At 49.7% G+C, this 23,473-nt stretch overlaps 1 protein-coding gene across 1 annotated transcript in view; it reads left to right on the top strand.

The window, feature by feature from the left end:
• The window catches only part of TMEM178B (transmembrane protein 178B), a 350,603-nt gene that overhangs the window by 100,128 nt on the left and 227,002 nt on the right, over window positions 1-23,473 (top strand). The window contains exon 2 of the mRNA XM_061198109.1: window positions 11,340-11,453. Coding sequence (XP_061054092.1) covers window positions 11,340-11,453 — 114 coding nt within the window. The remainder of the gene's footprint in view (window positions 1-11,339; window positions 11,454-23,473) is intronic.

The following is a 23,473-nucleotide window of genomic DNA, read 5'->3' on the forward strand; positions in this document are numbered from 1 at the left end:
GGAACCATCATCTTACTTTTCTCTGAAGGAGCAAGAATGAAGAATTTCCAGCTCGGTTTATCTTCTCACTGTTCCTCCCCTTTAGGACAACTGCCTCATGCTGGATCCTTTATTTAAAGAATATGGATGTTTCCCTCCAGCCTGAGAGCTGGGGATTCCTATCAAAAGTGACATTAAAAAAGTGCCAGCCTGGCCTCCTCCCTCTTTCCTGCCCATCCCTCATCACTCCTGCCTGCCTACATCACTCTCTCCCCATCTCCGGGTCTGTCTCTACTTCCTGGGTCTCTGGAGAGAAAGCATGAGCTCATTGTTTTCCAGTGAAAAACCAGATTTGGTCTCCTTCTCTCCTCGTTTGTCTGTCAGGGCCTGGAGATGGATGATGCTTCCACCAGCTGAAACTGTGCCCGGAGGAGCCCCAGACTTGTGCACGGGGTGTCGGTGCTCCGGGGTGGGAGGCGGCCTTGGGGAGGGCAGTGGCAGCTCAGGGCCCTGAACCTTCTGGAAGGTCATTAGGGATGTGATGGGAATAAGGGAGCAGATTATTTACTACACCCCAGATGGTAATTTAAAGCCATACCTCACCTTCTCATTCTTTCCCAAGCAGCCTGTTTCAAGCTGGAAAATACACGAGCAAGTTGGGGGAAAAAGGTGGCCAGAACCTTGCAGGGAAGATGGGTGGTAAGACTCAGAAAGGGGAAAAGACATTCAAAATCCGGGAACAAGGAAGTGAGCATAAAAAGGTTGTAGATCCCACAAAAGATGAGGCGACCTTTAGCACCGAAGACTGTGAAATGTCAGATGCTACAATGGTGAGTCAAGGAGTCACCTGATAAGGTGATGAGAAGAGCCTGGGGCAGGGGTGAGGGTGGAGCCGGAGCCAGAGGCGTGGGGACCGTGCTCCGAGGGGCGACGGGGGGGACGTGGACATGCGTGGTGGTCACCCAGCAGAGAGGCCTTATTTCTATTCCTTGATTGCTGTGTTGGCCGCCAGATGATGCAGAAGGATGGCAGGGAGCGTGGGAGGTCGTTTCTCCAGTGAGGTCACCCCATTTGTGAAGGGAGACTGGATGGTCAGAGGAAGCTGTGGTGTCCAGGGTGCTGTGAGCCTGGGAGTAGGTGTGCCATGTCCAGATTTTCAATAAAGGAGACTCTGGGGATTCCGTGGACGCAGACAGGCAGCTGGGCTAGAGGGAAAGGGCTTAGGAAACAGAGGGGGGTGGCGGGGCGCTCAGCAAGGAAGCTGTGATGCTGAGCTGACCTCATCCCCTCTGTGGATGCAGTTCCTAGACCAGTAGCTGGGGTGAACGGTGCAGACAGGGTCTTTCATGACATCCGGGTACACAAGATGCGGACGTGGGCCTGGGGAGGTGGATCGGGAATGGGAATTCACAGCAGGCTGGATGGTCCCACCCGAAAAGCTCTCTCTTAATGGTTTGATTTCTGATCACAAGGAAATGTGTGTGTGTGTGTGTGTGTGTGTGTGTGCGCGCAGAGTTCTGCCCTCAACACTGCCCTGTCGGGGGATTTTACTGATGACTTGGATGAGGATGGGGGTGGCCCGCTGATGGAGTGTGTGGACTGATGGCTAATTCATGGAAGGACAGCATCACCATCCAAAAATTTCTTCAGGGGCCTGGAACAAATAGGAGATCCCACAGGAGGTAACAAATCAAACTACAAAAAACAACCCCAGATGAGGAAAGATAGCTGCCCAAGCCCACGGTGGCTACATAGCTTCCCTGGTGGAAAGCACTTGTGCGTCGTCCCCTGCATGTGACCAGCCCTGTGACGTGGCTGCCCGCAAAAACTCACAGGGAACCAGGCTGCGCTGATATAGTTACGGCTCCAGACCAGGGGAGGCATAGGTTTTGCATCCTCAGGGAACGATCGTGGTCAGTGTTGTACTGGGAGAGATTTTGACATGTGGCTGAACCTTGGGGATGACCAGTATATAGTGCTGGATTCGGAGACTGTGGGTGCAGAACCTGGACGATCTCAGCTGGAAGAAGAGGAGCCTTGGGTGGGGGGGGTTGTGAGAGCTGTCTTTATGTATTTTGGGCTGTTATATGGGAGCGGGTGTGTGTCCCAGAGATAGAACTGATAAATGAGCACTTCTTGAATGCTTACTCTGGAGCAGGTTTTACATAAGTTGTCTCGTTTATTCCTCGTCAATCTTAAGAGGTGGGTGCTATCATTATCTGTGTTTTGCAGATGAAGGAATGAGGTTCTGAGAGGCTGAGTAACTTGCCCAAGGCCCCTGCTGATGAGTGGCTTGTCCTGGGAGCGGGGACAGGGCTGTGGCCGAGTGTGGGGCTGGTAGACACGTTCTCAGCCCTCTTCCACCACGACTAGGAGCTGTCTTCTGGCCAGCTCATTAGGGGAGCTCTGGAAGCAAACATTCTGTCCTGCTCTGATAAGAGCAGCAAAGTCTGTAGAAGTTTGAAATCCCTGCACATGGAAAAGTTTTGCCTTGTTTCCGATAGAAAACCTTGGAGGGACTCTCTTTTTCTGAAGAGCTTGATTTTTCCCAGTTTCTCTTCACAAGTGGGTATAGTGCGGTGCTAGGGAGCGGGGTGGGTGGGTTTACATCCCACCTGTGCCGAGTAATAGCTCTGCGTTCTTGAACAGGAGACCTCTCTAAGCCTCTATGTCCTCATCTGTGAAATGGGGATAGTAACAGAGCCTAACTTTTAGGATTAAATGAGATAATGTGTAGTAAAGTCCTTCGTACAGTACTTAACACATAGAAAGCATTCATTGAACATAAACGATTGTTAAAAGGAGTTACTGTTGACCCTTGAACAATGAAGGGGTTAGGCGTGGCCCCTCTGTGCAGTGGAAAATCCGAGTATAACTTATAGTCAGGGTATCCTATACATGGTTCCTCTGTATCATCGATTCAACCAACCGTGGATCATATAGTACTGTAGTCTTTACGATTGAAAAAATCTGTGAATAAGTGGACCCGTGCAGTTCAAACCCATGTTGGTCAAGCGTCATTTGTACCATACTCAAAGCACCGTCTTGGCCATCAGGAGTACAAAGATGAAAACCACAGGCTCCCCTATCCCAGAGCATTTACCACAGAGAGAAAGAGATGATTAATATACAAAAAACTGTGTTACAATAGTAGCCAGCAGAAGTGTTGGAGGAGAGGGTGAGGGGTCAGAAATGGAGTGGGGTGGGTGGAGGGCTGGCATTTGGGAGCAGGGTTTTTAAGAATGCAACCCCTGTGTGCGAGTCAGGAGGGCCCCCTGAACATGGCTCCTAACAAGCGTTTATGAAACATTGAATGGAAAGGAATTAAATATTTAGGAGTCTGTGCGTTGCATACAAAACAACATTAAAAGGCCACGCCGATACCACAAACACAAAAAACAATGCACACCAAATGGAATGCGTTTGAAAGCATTAAAAATGAAACGTAGGTAACACTTTTCCTCAGTATGAAGAAAATAAAACATTCTTTCTCGCCACGTCGGCAGCAGGATTAAGCCTTGCAAATCCTTCGGCTCAGAACATCTGGAAGGAGCAGGACACGCTGAAGAGGAGATGGGGACGGGCTGGGGAGGTTTCTCGCAATAAGCTTCTGCGAAGACCTGTCTGACATCCGGGAGCGCTTGTAAACATAGCTGCCCTCGCCACCCTCCTCCCCTTCCTGCCGGGCTTGGGTACCTGGTCATGATGGGTGTGGGAACCCCAGTCCCGTCTGCCCTCCTTGAACCCCTGGGACATCCCTGGTTTGCTTCCCTCCCCTTTCATCGGGGACGTGGTTTTGCTTCTGATCTCAAACCTTTAACCCCCTAACCTCCGTCCCCACTCTTGTGGCTGGCTAAAGAATCCAGCATTGATAATGCTAATCTGATAATGGCTTTCCTCATTTGCCAAAGGAGACTCTCTCTACTTCCTTTCCCTTCTAAGGTGTAATTTTAACTTTTTTTTTTTTTTTTGAGAAAATGCCCTTTGAGGAGGGGATGAAGTCCAAGATTTAAAGCCTCAACCAGTTTCCTCTTTTTTTTTTAAAAAAAAGGTTGGCTTTCAATTTTTTCCAGTGTGTTCTTTCTACCTTTGACTTAGTCTTTCCATTTATTAGGCCTCGGGCTAGAACAGTGGTTAAGAACCGCCAGCCCGGTGGGCGAGACAGATGTCAAAGTGAGACCGTGAGGGCTCACTCTGTAGCAGGCTGAGGCCAGGGCCGGTTCGCAGGGCCGACCCCAGTGTCCTGGCCTCTCTCACCGTTGGCACCGAGGAAGGACGTGCAGCAGACAACACATGGGTGATGTGCCTTCCTCCCGTTATTCTTCATCAGTGGATGTATCCCGTTCCTCCACATACAATGCACTGTGGCTGCAAAATAATCCTTGTTCCCAATGAATCTCCAACCAGGCAGTGAATCATTACAGCTGTGGTGTCTGAAACCGCTGCGCTGACACCCAGACACTGGCTGTTCTCCCTGCTGGCTGAGTGGCTCCAGAGAAGGCCTTCATCTGTCTGAACTCTCTCTTCCTTCAGTCAAAGGGGGATATTACTGTAATATTTACCTCACAAGGCTGTTGTGAGGATGACGTGGGATAAAATGAGTGTCCGGCGTATGGAAGGCATTGAATAGATGTAATTTTTTTAAAGAAGGAGCTCTGGAATGAAGGAAACACAGGGACTCTCAGAAGTGGTCCAGTCATCCATCCCTGTGTCTTTAGGATGCTCGAACATCGAGAAGAAAAGAACATGAGGAACAAGGGAAGCTGAGAAGGAGCGGAACCTGCCTCAGCCCTGGGTGCTGATGGGACCCTTCACAGTAACCTCGGGATCAAGTTGCACCAACTTTTTTACTTCTTACCGTTCACACTTTTCAAACACATAAACCATTTGCACTACTCCCCCCTAGGTGGTGGTTCTTCAGCGTTTGGTCCCCCAAAGCAGAGCCCGAGACAGGGACTTTGGGGGAGTTCCCGGGAAGATGGAGAAGCCAATGGATGGCGCAGTGCTGAGCTGGTTCCTGCTGTGAGCGTCACTTTGGATCCTAGGGCCACCCCCAGGGTCACTATGCAGAGGGCACCTGGTGGTCATCCTCCAGTGGGTGGGGTGCTTGCTCTCTGTCTCTCACGCCCTGGGTTGAGGGTCTCTCTTGTGAGTATTGACTCTCCTGCACCCTTGTGGGCTGCCCATTGAGGGCCAAGTGACCTGTGAGTTGCAGTGAGGCGGGAGACTTGCCAGGGACCTGACGTGGGTGCCATCAGCGTGCCCGGGAGCACTCACTGCAGCTGCGGCTGGAGTCCCAGGTGGGCCAAGAGCACCGAGAGCCACGGCTCTAGTCCTGCCCACAAAGGTCCCAGACTGACTTCAGGGCAGCGTGCAAACACAGCTCCTGGATGGGCATCTGAGCCTGGTGCTGCATTGCTGGCGGCTCCCAGATATGGCTACGGAGAGGAGGCCAGCACATACTTGGGGTCAACTACTTCCTTTACCTTGTATGATGAAAGGACAGACCCTGGTGTCTATTCCCCACTCATCCAGATATGTATTGAGGTGTCTTTTCCCCACTCATCCAGATACGTATTGCTTGCCTGGCCCTGGGGGTAGAAATGCAAACAAGAGACCTGGTTTCTGGGTTTGAGGAGCTCACAGTTGAGCGATAGAAACTGCTCTTTGAATAAGAAAGGATTTGGGGTCAAAGGAGTCTGGGGAAGTCTGCACGCCATACCCGTCCCCTTTAGGGGAGTTACGGTGTACATTAAGAACTCTTAAAGTCCTGCAGTAAGTAAACCTTTTAAACATTGTTGAACCCAGTTTTTCCTAAATATGTTTGACCATCGCATACCCAGCCGGCATCACTCCACTTTTAAAGTGAGAGCTGGGGAGGGGGTCCCATGTTCTGGTTCTTTCTCAGGCCCACGCTGATCGGCACCAGATATGCTCGTGAAGTTGCAGGCTTGCCTTTACAGCACACCTTCCCCCTCCCTCATGAGCTGCCGGGGTCCTCATGCCATTCTCAGCCTCTTTTCTCTAGCGTCCCTCTGCTGCTGAGGGTCCCTCTGGAGGAAGGGGATTTCGGAATCTCATCCACACCTAGGCACTAGTGACTCAGAACTACCCTCTTTGGACTTACTTTAAAAGAGCTTTAAAAATAGGTACCTAAGAGAACAATGTCTGACCCAAAGGAATGATTCTCTAATGCACGAATATAAGTACTGTGGCACCTGTTTAGGGAAGATAAGTTTAGATGGTGTGGGGATGGGTCCTAGCACTGCCTCTGAAATCACCCTGCCTAAGAAGGTTTCCACTTAATATGCATAACTGTGGAGTAGTAGACTCCTTCTACAGCTACTTAGGAAACCAGGTCTTGCTGATAGCAGATGCGCGTGAAAGGAATATCGCCTGCTGGTATCATTGTAGAGCATGACCAGAATCCAGAGTTCATTGTATACGCTGTCTCTGCTGCCCCCCGCCAGTCTGTTTCCTCATATGCCCAGTGTACATCAGGGCTCTTATGCTACCAGCCTCCTAGGGGTGTTGCATGTGAAATTTCTCTCTCTCCCTCTCCCCACCCCCTGCCTCTGTGTTTGTATAGTGTGATATAGACATTGGTTGCTGATATTATTTCTGATTTCCTGTGGTCTTGCCCCCTTAGAGTAAGTAGTCTTAGGGCAGCAATTCATAATAACTGGTATTTATTGAGCACTTACTATGTGCGGGAAGTACATTAGTATTTAACATGAATTATTACACTCACGCCTTGGGTCTTAAAGGATGTGAAAGGCAGAAAAAGGATAGGAACCGTCTCCCCCCGTTCCTTGTTCCCGGGTCTCCCTTCGCCACTGAAGACCTCGAGAGGTGGAGGTGGAGGAGAGGAGGAAGGTGCTAGCAGCGGACTAAGGGAAGCTGGAGTGAGGTTTTAGAAGGGGGGAGGGCCGGGGAGGTGTGAACGGAAAGAGAAAGGGGAGAGTGAGCTGGATGCTTGTGTTTGCCGCTTGGGTCCAGTCCCCACCTTCACCTGCTCTGTGCTCAGAGGCTGCCCCCCTGCACCAGGTGGGTTCAGGAAACTGGGGGAAACCGGCAGGGAATGAGGGTAGGAGGAGTGAGAGGTTGGGTGCTTATTCCCCGCCCCTCACACAGGTTGGCTGTGACCCCCTGCCGAAGCCTGCGTCACCTCTCCAGGTTCCTGTGAGGCTCCCCCCTCTGCCTTTCCGGGTCTCGGTGTTACACCACATCCTTGTGTTGCCAGCCCCAGGGCCCTGCACCACCCTTGGCTGGTCTCTTTACACTCTGTGCTCAGCTTTGTGAGTTGTCCCTTTTGGAAACTCCTCGGTTACCCGTTTGGGTATCTTATCTCCCTGGGACCCTGACACGCAGATAGGAGGGTCCTCAGCTCAGAGAGCAGAGCATGGCTGAAGGTATAAAGTCCCAAGGGGCCCACAGGAGGGGCCACCCCTGCTGCCTCGCTGACCAGTTTTCTGGTCCCCCAGCTGAGGCTTCCGGAGTGGGAAGCTCATGTCTCTGGGCTGGAATGCAGGAGGTGGGGAAGGTCATGGGCTTCTCCGTTGCCTTCCAGGTCGCCCCTCTAACCCGTTCTTTGCAGGAGAATCTATTTGTATTGGGAAGCCCACGTTCTGGGCACACGAATTTGGTGCCCAGATGGCGCCTGAACTGACAAAAGCCCAGCACACTGACAGGACCTGCAGACACATGGGTAAATATTTTGCCTTTCTTCTTAGGCAATATTTGAGTCTTTCAAATTTAATTGCTGTCATAGGCAGGATGCTTGCATCCTTGAGGCAAAGCAAATAGTGAGGGCCTCCAGTGGGGCTGCTGGGAAGTTCTCCAGCCAGGCTTCCTGGCCCGCTGCCCGCGGTGCCTGTCCGTCAGCTCCTTGCTCTTGTCAAGTGTCAGGTGGCCTCTTCCCTCACTGGCTGGGTGGGCTGGGGGTGAGGGAGGCTCAGGGAGCCTGGAACCTGTGGCCACTTGTTGAGTATGTTTTGAGGCTGAGAGAACCTGGTCTTAGCCAGGAAATCAGGTACTTTTCTCAGACATGAGTGACAGGCACCAATCTAGCTCTTACCAGTGGGATCCTGTCTTGGGTCTCCCAAGCTGGGTCCAGGGAGGATTTTGTTTGATCTTGAAATCATGGAATGTAGGGTGGCTGCTAGTTTGTATGACATCTTTGTGCAAATTAGACAAAGGCAGCCTCTCTGACAGGGACATCCCCCCGCATACCCCACCAGGGTGCATGTCTTGGCAAGCAGAGCAGCAGCTGGACTTCAGCACCTAGGTACCCTCGGGAGGTGCCCTTATGCAGTGCACAACCTGCTCAACTGTATATGTCCCAGGTAGTTGCTGATGATATTCATATAAAAACCCTTTCTCCCTTATGTCTCCCTCTCTTCTTTCTTTTCCTCTTTATTCCACCCCAAAACCATTGACCTAGTTGTCCCTCGGATTACATTTACAAAGTGCAGTGAGAGGCTATTCCATGTTCATATGTGATTGACAAGCCTCTCCTTACGTTGTCCAGACAGGGAAGAGGTATTTGCTGTAGGATCCCAGAGTTCTGCAACAATCACCTCCTTTTATTCATGACATTCTAATTTGCCTCAATTATTTTAATTCCTTGCATATAATAGAAGCAGTTGGATTCCTTGCCCACTGTGGTCTTATAAAGGGCGCCTTATATTATTCATTGCTTTCTTCAAAGCACGTGTTCTTGGTGCCCGCCCTGTGCTGGTGGCCAGGGAGATAAAGATGATTGAGTAAGACAAGTCCCTGCCCTTGAGAAACTCATCATCCAGTGGGGGAGTGAGGTGTGTAAATAGATAAATCACAGCCCATTGGTGTGCTGGCTGCAGCAGGACAAAGAGCATAGGGAGGGAGAAGGAGGGGACGTTGAATGCCTACTGCTGTGTGCCGTCCTAGATGCAGGAAGGCTTTGCCGGGGAGCTGGAGGTGTACCAGGTGAAAGAAAGGCAGGGAGGAGAGGAGGGACAGAGCCGTGAGCGGATAGGGCATTATCAGGACAGGGTGGGGGGGGGGGCGCCTGGCTGGAGCCTAGGGTGTGTAGTGGCTGGGGCCCAATGGGGGCTGGGACTTTCCGCCGGGAGTGTTGGGTTTATCCCGTGTGTGAAAGAGACTGCATTTTCTGGAACGCAGCCCGAGCAGCGGTGCGGAGGGCGGCCTGGTGGGGGAGACTCCCATCAGACGATCCTGAGTTCTATACCTGGCACTGGTACTCCCTTGGGCAAGTCACTTCATCTTCTTGAGCCTCCATTTTCTTATTCATAAAATAGGGGTGATGAGCATCAGAACTCCTACTTGATTGGGTTAGAGAAAGGATTAGCAGGGCAGTGTTCATAACAGAGCGTCCCACTGGTGGGACAAGTACAGAAGCCGTGAATAGGTTACGGGTGGCTGAGGTGTGGCTCCTTCAACCTTCCCCGAGGCTGGACTGGACGCAGCAGCCCATCTGCTCGTCCCGGCTGCCTTGCACACGTCTCTTCCACCTGCGCCAGGGCATGAGTAGAGTTGGAAACCACTGGTCTACAAGGCTCTTGGCAGGTCTCTCCTACCTAGTTAAGTCCTCAGTAAATGTGGCTGTTTGTTGGGATCAGTCATTGTTTTTGTGCAACTATGATAGAGGGAGTGGGGACGGAGAGGGCAGGCTGGATTCCAGGGACATTTCTGAGACAACTGACAAAATTTGGTGACCAGTTGGATGTCAAGGGGGGAGTGGCACCACTAGAGCTGGAAAGCCTTGGGGATGACTGTGGGACTTGTGATGTAGACTGGCTGGGAGGTGATGCTATTAATGGAAATTGTTATGGAAATGAGGTATGAATGTGGGTTGAAGAAGCGGAGACTGTCTGGCAGACTACGTTTTCTAGAAGTATTAGCAACTTAAGGAAGAAGGAAGACAGGTGTGGGGGGATGTGGTCTGGGGGATGGTATGGCATGTGAGAGACTCAGGATGTTTGTAGGCTAAGGGGAAAAAGGCGGAGGAGTTGAGAAATTAAACGAAAAATGGTGCATAACACTTTCCTCAAACTTTGCCCCTTTGGACAGCGTCTGTCCCACTGGAGGAGTGTCTGCCAATAATGGGCAGTGGGCGGTTGTCCAGATATGATTTACAATAAGGCGCTGTCTAAATTACTGCACTCCACCAATTGCCAGGTTCCCCGCTGACAGTGAGCCAGGGATCAGACAATTGAATCAGGTGCCACCACTTATAAATTGAAAATCAGTGGGGTGCAAAATGGATTACCATCAAAATCCATTCAGGTGCAAAACCAAATTTTAAAACCCCTAACCTTTAAAAATGACACCTTTCCTGATTTTTCACAATGCGCTGACACTGAGTTTTAGCATCCCCCAGATAAGCAAGTGTCGATGGAAGTGTCTGCAGGAGGCCAAGGACTCCTAATCATGCCTTCCTTTTGGAATTTGCAAACATGGCGGATTTATAAATTCATGCTTTGGCAATTCTGTTAGATTCTCGAAGGTGTCGGTTCTCAAACTAAAGTGTGCAACAGAATCACCTGGAGGGCCTATTAAAATTCAGATTGCAGGCTCTGCCTCCGGGTTCTTGATTTAGCAGGTCTGGGGTCAGGCCTGGGAAATGACATTTCTAGCAAGTTCCCAGAGGATGCTGATGCTGTGATCCCAGGGCCACACTTGGAGGGCCTCTGCTCTAAGATGTAGGACTATTTCGACAATCTGACTAGCAAAGCATGCATTGATTGACAACAACTTCTCAGTAAAAGTCGTATTGGACCAGGTGTTGAGTATGTCAAGGGGCTTCAATTTTGTTCAAGAAATCTGAGAGGAGACTGGCTCAAGGAGATACAGATGGATTTGAGTGCTTTGTGTTCAGAGGTGAGGCTGGTGGGGGCAGGGGATAGAGAAAAGGCAAGAGGCCCCCTCTAGCTCAGCATTCCACAAGACAGTACGTACTATGTGATTAAGGCCGAGGCCTGCTCTTCACTGGTCTGTGGGTGCAAACTCTAAACGTCTTTAGATGCCAAACTTCCTCCCTTGATATAAAAGTTGATTTTCTTAAGGTTAAACACACATGGCTACTACTTTCTTAACAAGCTGCTATCAGCCTAAACATTGACTCTTCCCACCTCTGAATGATGCCAGAGGTGTATTTTTCTATCTAAATCCATGGCGTTTGATTTCGTCCTACTCTCTTGCTCTTTTGGAGTCAAGGTTATTACCTTGTACATGTAAAATGTAGGTGTCACCAGGCCCAATATGAAACAAGTCCCTTGGACAGAAAAATGGATCCTGGAGACTGCCCCAGACATGGTTGCTTCCTCATTAACATTTGGTCTCCTGTCTCTCTTTGCCAGGAGAAATTGAGAGATGCACGTACATCAAATACCACTACTCCTCAGCCACCATCCCCAGGAACCTCACCTTCAACATCACGAAGACCATCCGCCAAGATGAGTGGCACGCCCTGCGTAAGTACACCTGAGTTTCTTTCTCTGGCTGTGACCTTTGGAGGGCGCGGAGACTGGATGCCCATCAGCAGCTCGGTCTGGATGGACAGATGCACCTCCATGTGAGACCTGTGGACAGTCTCAGAACTTGGCGGCAGTCCTTAAAGTGTCGATGTCTGTGGGTCACAGTTGCCTCGGTTGGTTTTGATGGCATTGTAGCTTTTGAGGAGTTTGCTTCTACAATTAAAACAAAAAACGACCAGCAGTTAGACGGTGATCAGTGGTCTTGCTTCGCCATCCTGGTAGGCATTTAAGATTTCACCTATCTGACCAAACCAACTCCTGGGATTCAAGTCCAATGTGTCTCCAAGTTGCTTGGGGTGTTACTGTGGCAACCTGCTAATCCCTCGTGTTGTCCTCTGTACGGGGTAAGACCTGCTAAGACCTGGTGGTGGTTGCAGGCAGCATGGCACTGGGAATTTGCATGTCGGAGGGGTCACGGAGGGGGAGGGGCTGGTCCTCAACTTACAAGTTTCTGTTTCCCCTAGAATGATAGGCTTTGGGACCCATGTTCGCGTGTGATTGCTCAAAGAAGATCAGAATATCTGCCTCCATTGGTTAGGGAAATTCTTGGTCAGGGATTCTCAGAGACTTAAATTATGAGGAGAGGGTGAGTTAATGAGCAGACAGAGTTGGTTGGCTATTTTTACCTTTCTGCTCCATGGGGATCCACCTGCTTGTCTGTGTCAGGAAAGTTCTCCTTCATCACCAGCACTGCTCTTCATGTGAACACATTCTCCCTCTTAGTAAGCTCCACGCTGCCTCCACGGTACATTTGTCATTTCTTCCCGATTCCAGCTTTTTTCACATAATGTCACAAGATTAACTTTCAGTTTATGTTTATATGTGAAGGAGGCTCTTTTATTGTTTCTTGATAACAAGGATCCTGTAATCGGTAAACTTTGAAGAAGGTCAAAACCATCTTTTTTCTCTTTATTGTTGCCTCATTGTCTTTTGCATGCATGGGGCCCACCAGGTATGTTCCACATTTTGGTTTGGTTTTAATCAAATCACCATAGCTTGAAGTGGGGGTGGGGTGAGACAAGTAAAATTAAACAGAGCAATCGTTCGTTGGTTTCAGGAAAAAGATTCTGACTAGGTGTCTGGATGAGTGTTACCTAATGCCAGTGGCCCAAAATGATGTAGGGCAGGTATGAGCAGATAGGAATGCATTAACCAAATGGTTCCCCCCGCGCCCCCCGCACCCTGCCGCTACAAGCTTTATCACTGCTGGAGACACGAACCAGAACCTGGGAACAGGGAGCTAATGTCCAATGGGCATCCTCAGGTGCTAGACATTGAGCTAAGCATACCACATACTTATTTAATTTTAATGTGAGATTTGCCTTAGGGACACTAGTAATCAGGGTTATTAATTTCCTTTTTGGAGGGAGACACGTAAAGAGCCAAGTACATAAATCCCTGACAATGACTGCTTATTTGTCAAGTTGCATTGGTCTAGGATAGTCACTTAATAGACACCTACAATGCATGTTCAAGATACATGACAAGCCTGGTAGAATAACCACTTAAATATAACTTAAGCAATGCAGTGGAGGGGGAGGGACATCATGGAATCTCAGAAGGAAGAAGTTGTCGGTATTTCGGCTTCAATTCAGATTCACTCAATTCAATCACAGTTACCGAGTTTTTCTGTGTAACAGGCACATGGTGGATATCGAGGCCACAGGGAGCTCTTTCAAAGAGCTCATGTCTGGAGGTGGAGGAGGGTGGGGAGGAGTGGAGAGATACATTCACAAAGCAAATAATTACAAGGCAATGCACTAATTACAATATAGTATAATGGCTTCAAGCAGTTAAGGTAGTTTGTGAAAATTTTTCAGCAAGAAGAATTATTCTAGTGTAAATTGCACAGATGCGTTTCAAGGGCATCACTGAAAATATGTTACATGGTGTTAGCAAAGGTAGAAAGGAGGCTAATGCTAAGCTTTATGGACCTTCTCTGAGCCCAGTGTCTCCTGGGTTCTTCTTCTGAAACTGGAGTGCCCTTAGGTTCTGCAAAATCGAGCGTGCAGCCTCTGCTGTGGTGAATGGGGGTGCTAACAGATCTATTTTTAACTGATAAAAGCCATCTCAGCGACTGATACATGCAGAAGTTTTGGGCACCCCGTGTTGGGTGAAGTCGAGGCTCCCCGTTGGTGAGGGATTCATCTGCCTGTTTCACAAAGTGACCTGACGGGCTGTGAAGCAGGCGGAGAACGTTTGCCATTCCCGACATCGATGACAACTATTTTTAGCCAGAGAGCAGGCGAGCATGGGTCACACCTGAAGCTGCTGCTGCATGTAATTGGCAATGTTGGCACAATGGGAAAGTGTAGTAAATGTCAGTTTTAATTTTCAGAGGTCAGATATCGATGACATTAGGTGGGAAATGGGCACATAAGACCCCTTTGAAATTAAGTAGAAACTGTCAAAGATTAGCAAACCCCTGTGATCAAGCTTTGGAAATTAAAAAAAAAAAATCAGACTCTGATTTCTTTACTTATTTGAGAGTCCTGTATTGTTTAATACTGTCAGTGGGATCAAATAAATTCCTTTAATACTAGGTTGGTTATCGTTTTATAATTTCGCCATAATACCTTACATTCTGTAATTTTTCTCAGTAAGTAATTTTTGCCAAAGCAGAAAACTTGATTTTTTTTTTCTCCTGAAATAACTTCTGGTAAATAATTTGGACTTTGGTTAAACTTAGGTTATACCTACATTTTCATCAAGAATTTGCATGTGGTCATCAAACACTGTTGTGGAAAAATTTTTTTTCAAATAAGAAAAGCACCATTTGGTTTAAAACTATGCTGTGGGTTTTTTTAATTTTTAATTAATTAATTAATTTATTTTTGGCTGTGTTGGGTCTTCGTTTCTGTGCGAGGGCTTTCTCCAGTTGCGGCGAGCGGGGGTCACTCTTCATCGCGGTGCGCGGGCCTCACTGTCGTGGCCTCTCTTGTTGCGGAGCACAGACTCCGGAGGCACAGGCTCAGTAATTGTGGCTCACGGGCCTAGTTGCTCCGCGGCATGTGGGATCTTCCCAGACCAGGGCTCGAACCCGTGTCCCCTGCATTGGCAGGCAGATTCTCAACCACTGCGCCACCAGGGAAGCCCCTATGCTGTGGTTTTTGAACAGTTAATCCCACCAGTGGGAGGCTTAACTATTTGGCTGAGAGCTAATTCACCTTATGGTCCCATGAATGGCAGGTGAAAGAATAAAATTATCTGTAGGTCGCTAGTTTTATAAATCCAAGTGTAAAGAGATAATAACCATGACTCTGGGGAGTAAAGGTCCGAGAATCAAATGTGTTTGTGCGTGTGTGTGTGTGTTTAGGGTGGTCTCTGCTATGGAGGTTTGAATACTGAGTTGTCTGGGTGATTTGGTGACAAGGTTCTGAATCCGTCTTGGATGGTGATTGCCGATGAAGTGTTGGGTGTACCTGTTTCTCCTTCCCACCCTGGCAAGAGCTCCCCCAGAGAAGGCAGAACTCCTTCAATAGTTGGGACCGTGCCCTCAATCCACCCAGACCTGACTGTTTGCCTGGGGCAGCCCACCTTGACTTCCTCCCTGTCTGCTGCCTCCCATGAGATCGCAGTGACCCCAAGTGGCATTGATCCGGGCTCCGAGGGCGCGCTGCACTCCTGATCTGGATCCTCCTGCCACCTCCGGGGCTGGAGCAGGGTGGGTGAGTGTCACTGGGCCAGCGAGGATGGGGGAGTGGCTACAGGAGATGAGCTTGGCTAATGCCACTCTCTGGGTGGATGGTCTGGTTTAATGTTTGGAATATGACAGAATCAGATTGGCAGTGGTCAGGGGAAGCAGGCTGGCAGTACAGTGACATCTTAAACGGTGCCACTAGAACACACCCCCACCGGCTTTTCGTGCTCTGAAGTTCAGGCTTGGGTTGCTGTGCTTGTTTGGAGAATTCTGTGTCCTTGTGCAACCTTCAGGAGCCCCTGAGGCCATCCCTAGTGATTGTGCTTTTGCTTTCACTGTCACTGGTGTCCCTTTGGAATGCCCTTTCAGCACAGCTGGGGGCCTGGATGCTGCCAGTGGCAGGGCAGGGGGTGGGAGGGGGGCCTGGGTGGCCTGTGATCGGGACTGGGCAGCCAGGGTGCTGAGAAAGCAGGCTCTGGGGAGATGATGTCGCTGAGATGTGGGTGCTTCTGCAAGGAGGAGCTGGCATGGAGTGGAGCTGGGCTTGGGGGGCTTCTCCAGCGACTGGGGCTGGGGGAACGGGTGGCAGGGGGCACAGAGGGGGGCCTGCCTGGGAGCTGCAGGGCAGGTACCCAGTGGAAGGTGTGAGAAGGGCAGCCCTTTCTCACCCCCTGGTCTCCAACTCTGCTTGTCAGGGACTCTGGGCAGCTGCTGACGAGTCTCCCCCAGGGTCGAAGCCCTGAGGCCCCGGAGTCGTGTGCTTGTGAGCTCAGATTCTCTCTTTCCACTTGGCGTTTTCAAGATGGAGGTTTCAGCTCACAGTTGATTGCCCCTGGCAGTGGGAATCAGGGAGTTGGGATTCCACTTTCCTGCGATCACATCCTCTCCGTTATCTTTCAGGAGGCTGAGAGCCAAGAAAGCTCGAGGTTTTTTTTTGTTTTTTTGTTTTTTGTTTTAAAGCTTCCTTCTGTCAAGACTGAAAGTTCAGCTAATTAAATTGGATGGTCACACAGCACATTTCCAGCTGGCCAGGGAGGGAGGGAGAGATGATCTCCTCCTCCTGACACCCCCCGCCATCCTCCCGAGGGCTCACTCCCCACCCCCAGTGACACACAAACACAGCCTCACACAGTAGCTTTGCAAAGTGGAATCAGAAGCAATATGATACGTAGTTAAAGAGGGAGGGAGAAGAGGAGGGAAAGGGCACTGGGGGAGGGAGGGAGCAGAGATGGAGGCTTCGTGGAGGAGCGAGGACATTTCAGTGGATGTGCTGCTAAGAGGGAGAAGAAATAAAATTCAGAACTGTCTTGTCTAATGCACGCACCTGAGTGACACACTTGGATCCCTGACCCCGAGACTCCTGACCGCCCACCGTGGAGGCCTGTAGCTTAGCTCGGTCTGGGGGGACCAGCCCCACCCAGGCTGTGCATGGTGGGAAGCCTAGCCTGTCTGCTGCTCTGCTGTGGATCTTGGTGCCTAACTCTTCTCTTACTCTCCTTGGCCAAGCCCTACCTGGTTCCCCCTCTTCTAGCCTCTTCCATAGTCTCTTCCACACCCTCCCCTCTTTCCAGGATTAGCACGTCCTGCCCCTGAACCCTAGTCTCCCTGGTGCTAAGACTCCCTCCAGCCACCCCCAGGTACCGCCCACCTCTTGGGCCCAAAGCTGCAACTTGCCCCTCCCCACTGGCATTGGCCTTCTGGCCTTGGACTTGTGTTGGCTTCTTGCCCGATGGCGCTTACCTTCTCCTTTCCTGATGGACTGTCCTGGCCCTTCTGGACCAGCCTGCTCATCTGCCCTCTGAACTTTACTCCTACTCAGACCTCTGGCCTCACAGCCTAGGAGTTGTCTAGGTTTCTGGTCCCTCGTCCCCCAGCCATCCCTGGTTGTGACAAAATGAATGTGGTAGACCCAAGGGGTTGGGATGATAATAAGAGTAATTATAACAACGATAACTACCTCTTGCAGATGGGGTAACCATGCCAGGGAGGAAGGGGCTGCCTAGAGGTCCCAGCTTGGCCTCAGAAGAATCTGAGACTCAGGATCCAGGTCTGAACTCCAGCAGACACCCTCCAGCTATTTTTTCTTTGTTTTTGGCTGATGTTACGTAAAACAGCCTAATGAGGTAAACATCTTAGACAAGAGAAGCTTCGGTCCCCTGCAGTGTTGGCCATTTTCCTTCCCCTGCATCTGCCTCTGAGCCCAGCCAGTGTGAGGTTCTCACTGTGTGCATTCTGTTGTGAGCTACCTCTTGCTTGCAAGACTGGCATCCGTGGGGGTCATCCCTAGCAAGAAACCGTCCCCAGAATTGTGGAAGCTCGGTAGCACAGGAACTCAACTGACAGAGCATCCCCATATGTCACTTGGTGTTCTAAAGCCTTTGCTTTTTGCAACCCATCCCACGTCTCTCTGCCCCCACCCAGCCCTTGCAGGGAACATTGTAAACCTTTCAGGATACCCAAAGCCTGCAGCCCAGAGGCTGCCCTATGCTTGTCCTCCCAGAGCTCCTTTGGTATTTTTGCAACAGGCCAGGCAGAGAACACACACCCCTTAATGTGGTATCACACCTACACCTGCTCTGGCAACTGTAACTCATGCCAGGACTCCTTTCCTTCACAGCTTTCCCTGCCTGTCAAAACCTACCTCTCTTCTGTCCCATTCCCTCAGGCTTCTGCTAGACAGCACGTTTACTACTTGGATGAACTTTTTTAAGGTGTTGATGTCTTCTTGGGTTACCTGTCCTGATAGCATTGTTATTTTTCAGGAGACTTCACCCAAAGGCGTGACAGTGAGGTGTTAAAGGTCATGTGGAGATACTTTAAAATTGTAACATGTGTAGCTGTTGATCCCACCTACTTAGATGGTGGCCTTGCTGGGAACCAGTGGCGGAAATGGAGTGGACAAGAGGGAGAGTTTATTTTTGAGGCGGCCTTAGGAGTAGGGAAGGGAGGAGGCCTGGAGTAAGGGGCGGGGTGGAGTAGGGCACAACCTTTTCTGTTAAAGATAGCCAGGTACTGAAACAAAGCTGAGAACCACTGTGCTGGTGTAATTGCAGTCTTCAAGCCACAATTCATCCGAATGGGCAGGTCCAATTTTGTGCTGGGAATTAGTTGGGAGTCTGGCCTAGAGGCATTCTCTTAGCTTCTGCAGATTGGAAGGTGTTTTCTTCTGGCCGAGCACACTGATCTGGACACCACAAAGGAGATCTGGGTGCAACCCCACTGGCATCCCTCATCCATTTGTTCATTTACTCATTCAATATTCATGGAGTGCCTGTTCCGTGAGAAGCCCCGTGTTAGGTGCTGGAGGGGATATTAAAAGGTATCCTGCTTTCCAAATTGGATGATATATTTCCAGGTGCCAACTAGGCAAGGGATCCAACTGCTTGTTGCTTAATGTTTATCGACTACCCAGAGTGCAGGCTAATGCGGCTGACACGCACACATCATGGGTCCCGACCTCCACATTTAAATTGGCAAGAACTCATTGCAGGGGAAATAAAGGCAAAACATAAGGTAAAACTACCATATCACAGAGGCTTGGCCTGTTTTTGTTTTTTTTTGTTTTTTGTTTTTACAGTCCAGGGAAAAGTGGGGGATGGTCTAGGATCTGCTTTCTCTGGGCCCTCTAGGGGAACTGTCCCAGCTCTGGGTGCTGAAAAGGAAGCTCAGTATTGCAGGTGACTCATCTTTCCAACAGCTCAGACAACAGAAGCTGACTGTGCAGGTGAACTACAGCAGGGAGGGGGGGAAACAGGACCAGGAGTTGAGTGTCCCAGCGGGCAGGGGACAGCTCAGCAACAGGGAATCTGGGCTGGATGAGACACGGATATCTGGGCAGCAGACACTTGTCATCAGGGCAGTGGGTCAGCAGCTATGAATACAGTAAGTGCTGCTTTGGGGTTTCAGGACTACATGATCCAATAGGGGAGAGGCTTGGCCAGGAGAAGGCAGGCACTGGTTCCCGAGAAATCTGCAACATTTAGGGAGTTAGAATAAGAAATAGAGAACAGCAGCTAGGAGAGAAGCCCAGTTTTAAGGTCAGGGGTACTATGCCTTGAACACGATGGGGCACGGTCTTAGAGCAGCATTCTCAAACTGTGATGAGGATTGGTCCTGGGATTTGGGGATGAGGCTGCTTCTGAAGACGGTAGGGCTACAGGGAGGGTAGGGGAAGAGGCGTCTGGGGACCAGAATCACTTAACAGAAGAAGTAATCAGGTTCTGCATTGTGTGCTAAAGGTCCTATCAGAGTCTGGTCCAGTGCTCCTCAGATGCGGTTCACAGACCAGTGGCATCAGCGTCATCTGGGAACTTGCTAGAAATGCAAATTCTTGGGCCTCAGCCCAAAGCCACTGACTCCAGATCTCTGTGGGTGGGGCCCAGGAATCTGTGTGATTCTTAACACATTAAGGCTTGAGAACTCTTGGTCTGGAGGGCATTGAGGGCAGGGGGCTGTAGTGGTCAGTGAAGGCTCAGGAGAGGAGAGAGTGTGGGTGGGCTTTGGATGGGAGCTGCGAGAGGAAATATTGCATTTTGCACCTCTCACGCACAAGCAGGACTTTTAAGTTATTTGTATGTCGTGTGTTGTCAGTTTCTACTTGGTTATAGCTTTGGTAATTTAACTTTTCCATATTTCTTTCTGTTAATTGAATGAAACAGCATGGAGGAGGTGAGGTGTATTTTCTTTTTTTCCTCCATTATGGGGGCATCCTCCTGTTTTCTAGCCTGAAATCTCTATCTTGTCTCTGCAATGTTCTCCTTTCAAAACAGACTTCAAGCTAGGGGACATGGCATTGAGTTCCAGCTCTGTCGTTCTCTAGGTGTATGACCCTGGACAAACTACGTGAGTGTTTTAAACCCAGTACAGTTGTCTGTAAACCGGAGGTAGTACTACCTGTCTTGAGAGTTATTATAAAATTTAAATTAAATAAAATGATTCATGTGAAGTCAGTCAGTAACTGGAAAGGCTGATACCAAGTAGCATTAGGTGCTGTTATTATCGGAGCACAGCTGTGCCAGGCACTGGGTTCCCCATGGGAAATGGGGGAAAGGCTCTAAAATGATACTTCGTGGACTTGGGGGCTTTTCTGTGCAGCCTGTGTGGGTGAGTGTGCCTCGTGTGTGGCTGTATGTATTGGTGGGTCTGCTATGGGTTTGCTGGCTGCGCAGGTGTGGGTGTGTGTGTGAGAGAGAGAGAGAGATGGGAGCTGGCAGCGGGCATCTCCAGTTTGGGAGTAGAAAGTGGCTGAGCCGTATTGTGTGCTGAGTGGCAACGGTGCGGCCTCTTGTGAAAGGAGTTTAAGAGCAGAGAATGGGCAGTGTTTGGGACCCTCACGGGGATAGTGCAGCAGCAGCAGCTCTCTAATTTATCAGTTGTGTCCAATAAGAATGCAGTTTAGACCATAACGTGAGTCTCTAAAAGAAGATTTACATGCTAAGTTGTCTAAAAAGTAACAGTTTCAGAGCTTTGAAGATAAATACACTGTGAGTACATTTGTATTGAAATTGTCAAGGGAAGTATGGAAATGATTCTCTCCCAACTGTTGTAGCCCAGGCCTGCCTTCCAGGAAGGCTGCGGTTTCCAGTATGTACTATGATGAGATCCTTTCCTATTCCTGAAAGGAAAAGACACATTCCCAAAGAGGATACTGTGAGAGTGCTGGCGGTATAGGGAAAAGAGGGTCCAGGAAGGGGATAGGAGATGCTGTTAGGGTCGAGGAGGGGTAGGTGCTGGAGGAGATATTCCTGTCCTGGGGGAAAGGGAATTCCTTATTTTCAGCTCAGTGCCCACAGTGGGCCATGGGGTGGTGCTGGCTGTGGTGGTCTTGGCTTCTGCCCTTCCCTGTTAGCAACTAAGAGGGACAAAGAACTGCAGGGAGATCAGTTGGCCTTGGAGACAGCTGGTAATCTGCCAGCTGGGAGACAGGGGGCTACAGGGCTGCCCAGCCTGAGTCCCTTTGGGAGGCAGAACTAGAGCCCACGCCTTTGTGAATGCAAAGTTCACGCTCTTTCCTCACTCCGAGGGTCCCCCACCACCTACATCTTATTGATACGCGACAAGCCTACTCACTTTTTCTTCTCCCCTCTCTGCCTGCTTTCCCAAATATGCTTTTTTTTCATTATCCCAGAGGACAACTCTAATTCGTCCTCCAGCCGGCCCTCCCCCACCATCAGCTCCTTCCCCTCCATCCCATTGTCTAAAGTAAATGAAGAGCCCCTCCCCACGAGCAACCAGGAGCCCCCCTCTCCATCCAAGAGCTCTAGTATTCAAAGGAAACGAAAGAAAGCTGTTTATTTTCCACTTCTCTGTTTTTCTTTTTCATTTAATTACTTGGTATCACAACAGGATTTTTTTCTGTTGCTTTTTATTGCAAGTGTGTAGTATTTCATCTACATTATGAGTTAAATAGGCTTTTGTGGACTAGCCTAGAAACCCAATCATCATTTATAACAGATATGACTTCTCTGGAAATGGTTTCTGAATTCCAAATAACTGACTTACTAATGAGGTTTTAGAATAGAGCTCATTTCAAAGCTGGAGACTGTATCTTCTACTTTCTAGGCAATATGCCTCTGAATGGTCTTGCGGTCTCCCGTTTCTACATCTGTTGTTCTTAGGCTGGATTCCCCCAAATTAGACACCCTCAGTGGGGTGACAGCTCAGACTCCCCTGTCCCTTGTTCTCAGCCCATAACCAGCTACTGATACAAAGTTAATTCATGCCCCATGATGTGTCCTGTGTAGGCTTAGCTGATATCCGGAAACCCAACCACAAGACATCAAGCATCCTTGGTGCCTAGGTATCGTTCAGTCTCAGGCCCCACCTCTCAGTTCACGTTGGTAAAATGAGGCTATTCATGTAACGTCTCCCTGAGGCTCCTTGCTTGGGCACCCGGCACCAAATTAGAAATGAGCAGTTGGGGTGGGGAGTGTGTGTGTGGGACCTTCTGAGGCGGAGAGGCTGCTAAACATGGGTGTGGAGGTGACACCACTTGGGAGGGACACAGCATTCGCGCTCCTCACACCACCACATCCCACCGCCTCACTCTTGGAGCATCTAGATGCTGCACGGTTGCCGGGGAAACCAGGAAAAGGAACTGTACAAAAGCTACCTCCTCCCTAAGCTCCTGGGCACGCCCTCTTGGGGGTGGGGGTAGAGGAGAAGGAGGGGCGTGTTCCTTCTGGCTGTGAGTGTGTGTGTGTGTTGGGGGGGGCAATGCCGACACCCAGCCAGCACCCCTCCCCCCCCCAGCCTGGCTTTTTCCATGTGTCATGTTAGCATTACATTCTGCTACACTCCCCTCGTTCACATTGCCATCAGCTCCTTCCCCAAAGGGATCGCTTCATTTCCTGGAAGTAAAGATGACTTCTCCACTTCAAAAAGACTAGGGACCTCTGGTTTGTGCTTAAGGTTTGAAATCCAGCTGCTGTTTAGCTTGGCAGAACTAACAGAAGTGTGCAATTAAAAAGATTACTAACTCGGCTCCATTTCCTCACTAAATTGAAGGAGAAGGGCTGGGATTCTAAGTGTTTACAATTCCCCATCAGAGCTTTGTGGCTCTGGCTAACGAGGATCCATCTTTGGTTGTTCTTGGAATGACCCGGCAGGCTCTTCACGCCTGGTTGAGGGCCTGCCATGTGCATGGCATCTGAACCGGGCAGTTAAAGAGGGACTTTACACTAGAGGACATAGGGCAGTGATATCACCTTGAGACAGCAGGGGCTGGCGCTACAGGACGTGGACAAACAAAATGCTATTAGCACCGTCCACAGGAGGAAAAGATCATCTCAGCCAAGGATAACGGGGCAGGAATAGTGGCATTGGAATGGGCCTGAAATACTTCATTTGTTAAGTTTATTGAGTTCCTACCATTTACTGGGAGCTGTTCTAGGCACCAGATGAAAGAGCCAGGAATTCCTGCCCTCATGGAGCTTGCATTCTCATGAGATAATAACTCCCACTTATTGGTGAAGCCTTAACACGGGCCAGCGGCTGTATTACATCCCCAACGTGCATTATTTCACTTAAACCTCAATTGTCTTATGAGGAGCATATTATTATTATTATTACAGCTTACTGATAAGGAGACTGAGGCTTCCAGGAGTTAAATAACTCGAGGCAGAGCCACGTAGTGTGAGTGTTATGACTTTATGATACCTTAGGAAATTCATCCATCAGCTCTGTCTGGGATGGATGGAGAGGAGTCTGGACTCTGAGGGGCCTTCTGTGATGTTCCAGGCCTGAGATCACGGTGGTCTGGACCGGACTCTCAGCAGTGGATTATGTGAGACTTGGTAAAATAAGGAGGGGAGGCCAC

Source organism: Eubalaena glacialis, chromosome 8 (assembly GCF_028564815.1).
Source record: "Eubalaena glacialis isolate mEubGla1 chromosome 8, mEubGla1.1.hap2.+ XY, whole genome shotgun sequence".
NCBI lineage: Eukaryota > Metazoa > Chordata > Mammalia > Artiodactyla > Balaenidae > Eubalaena > Eubalaena glacialis.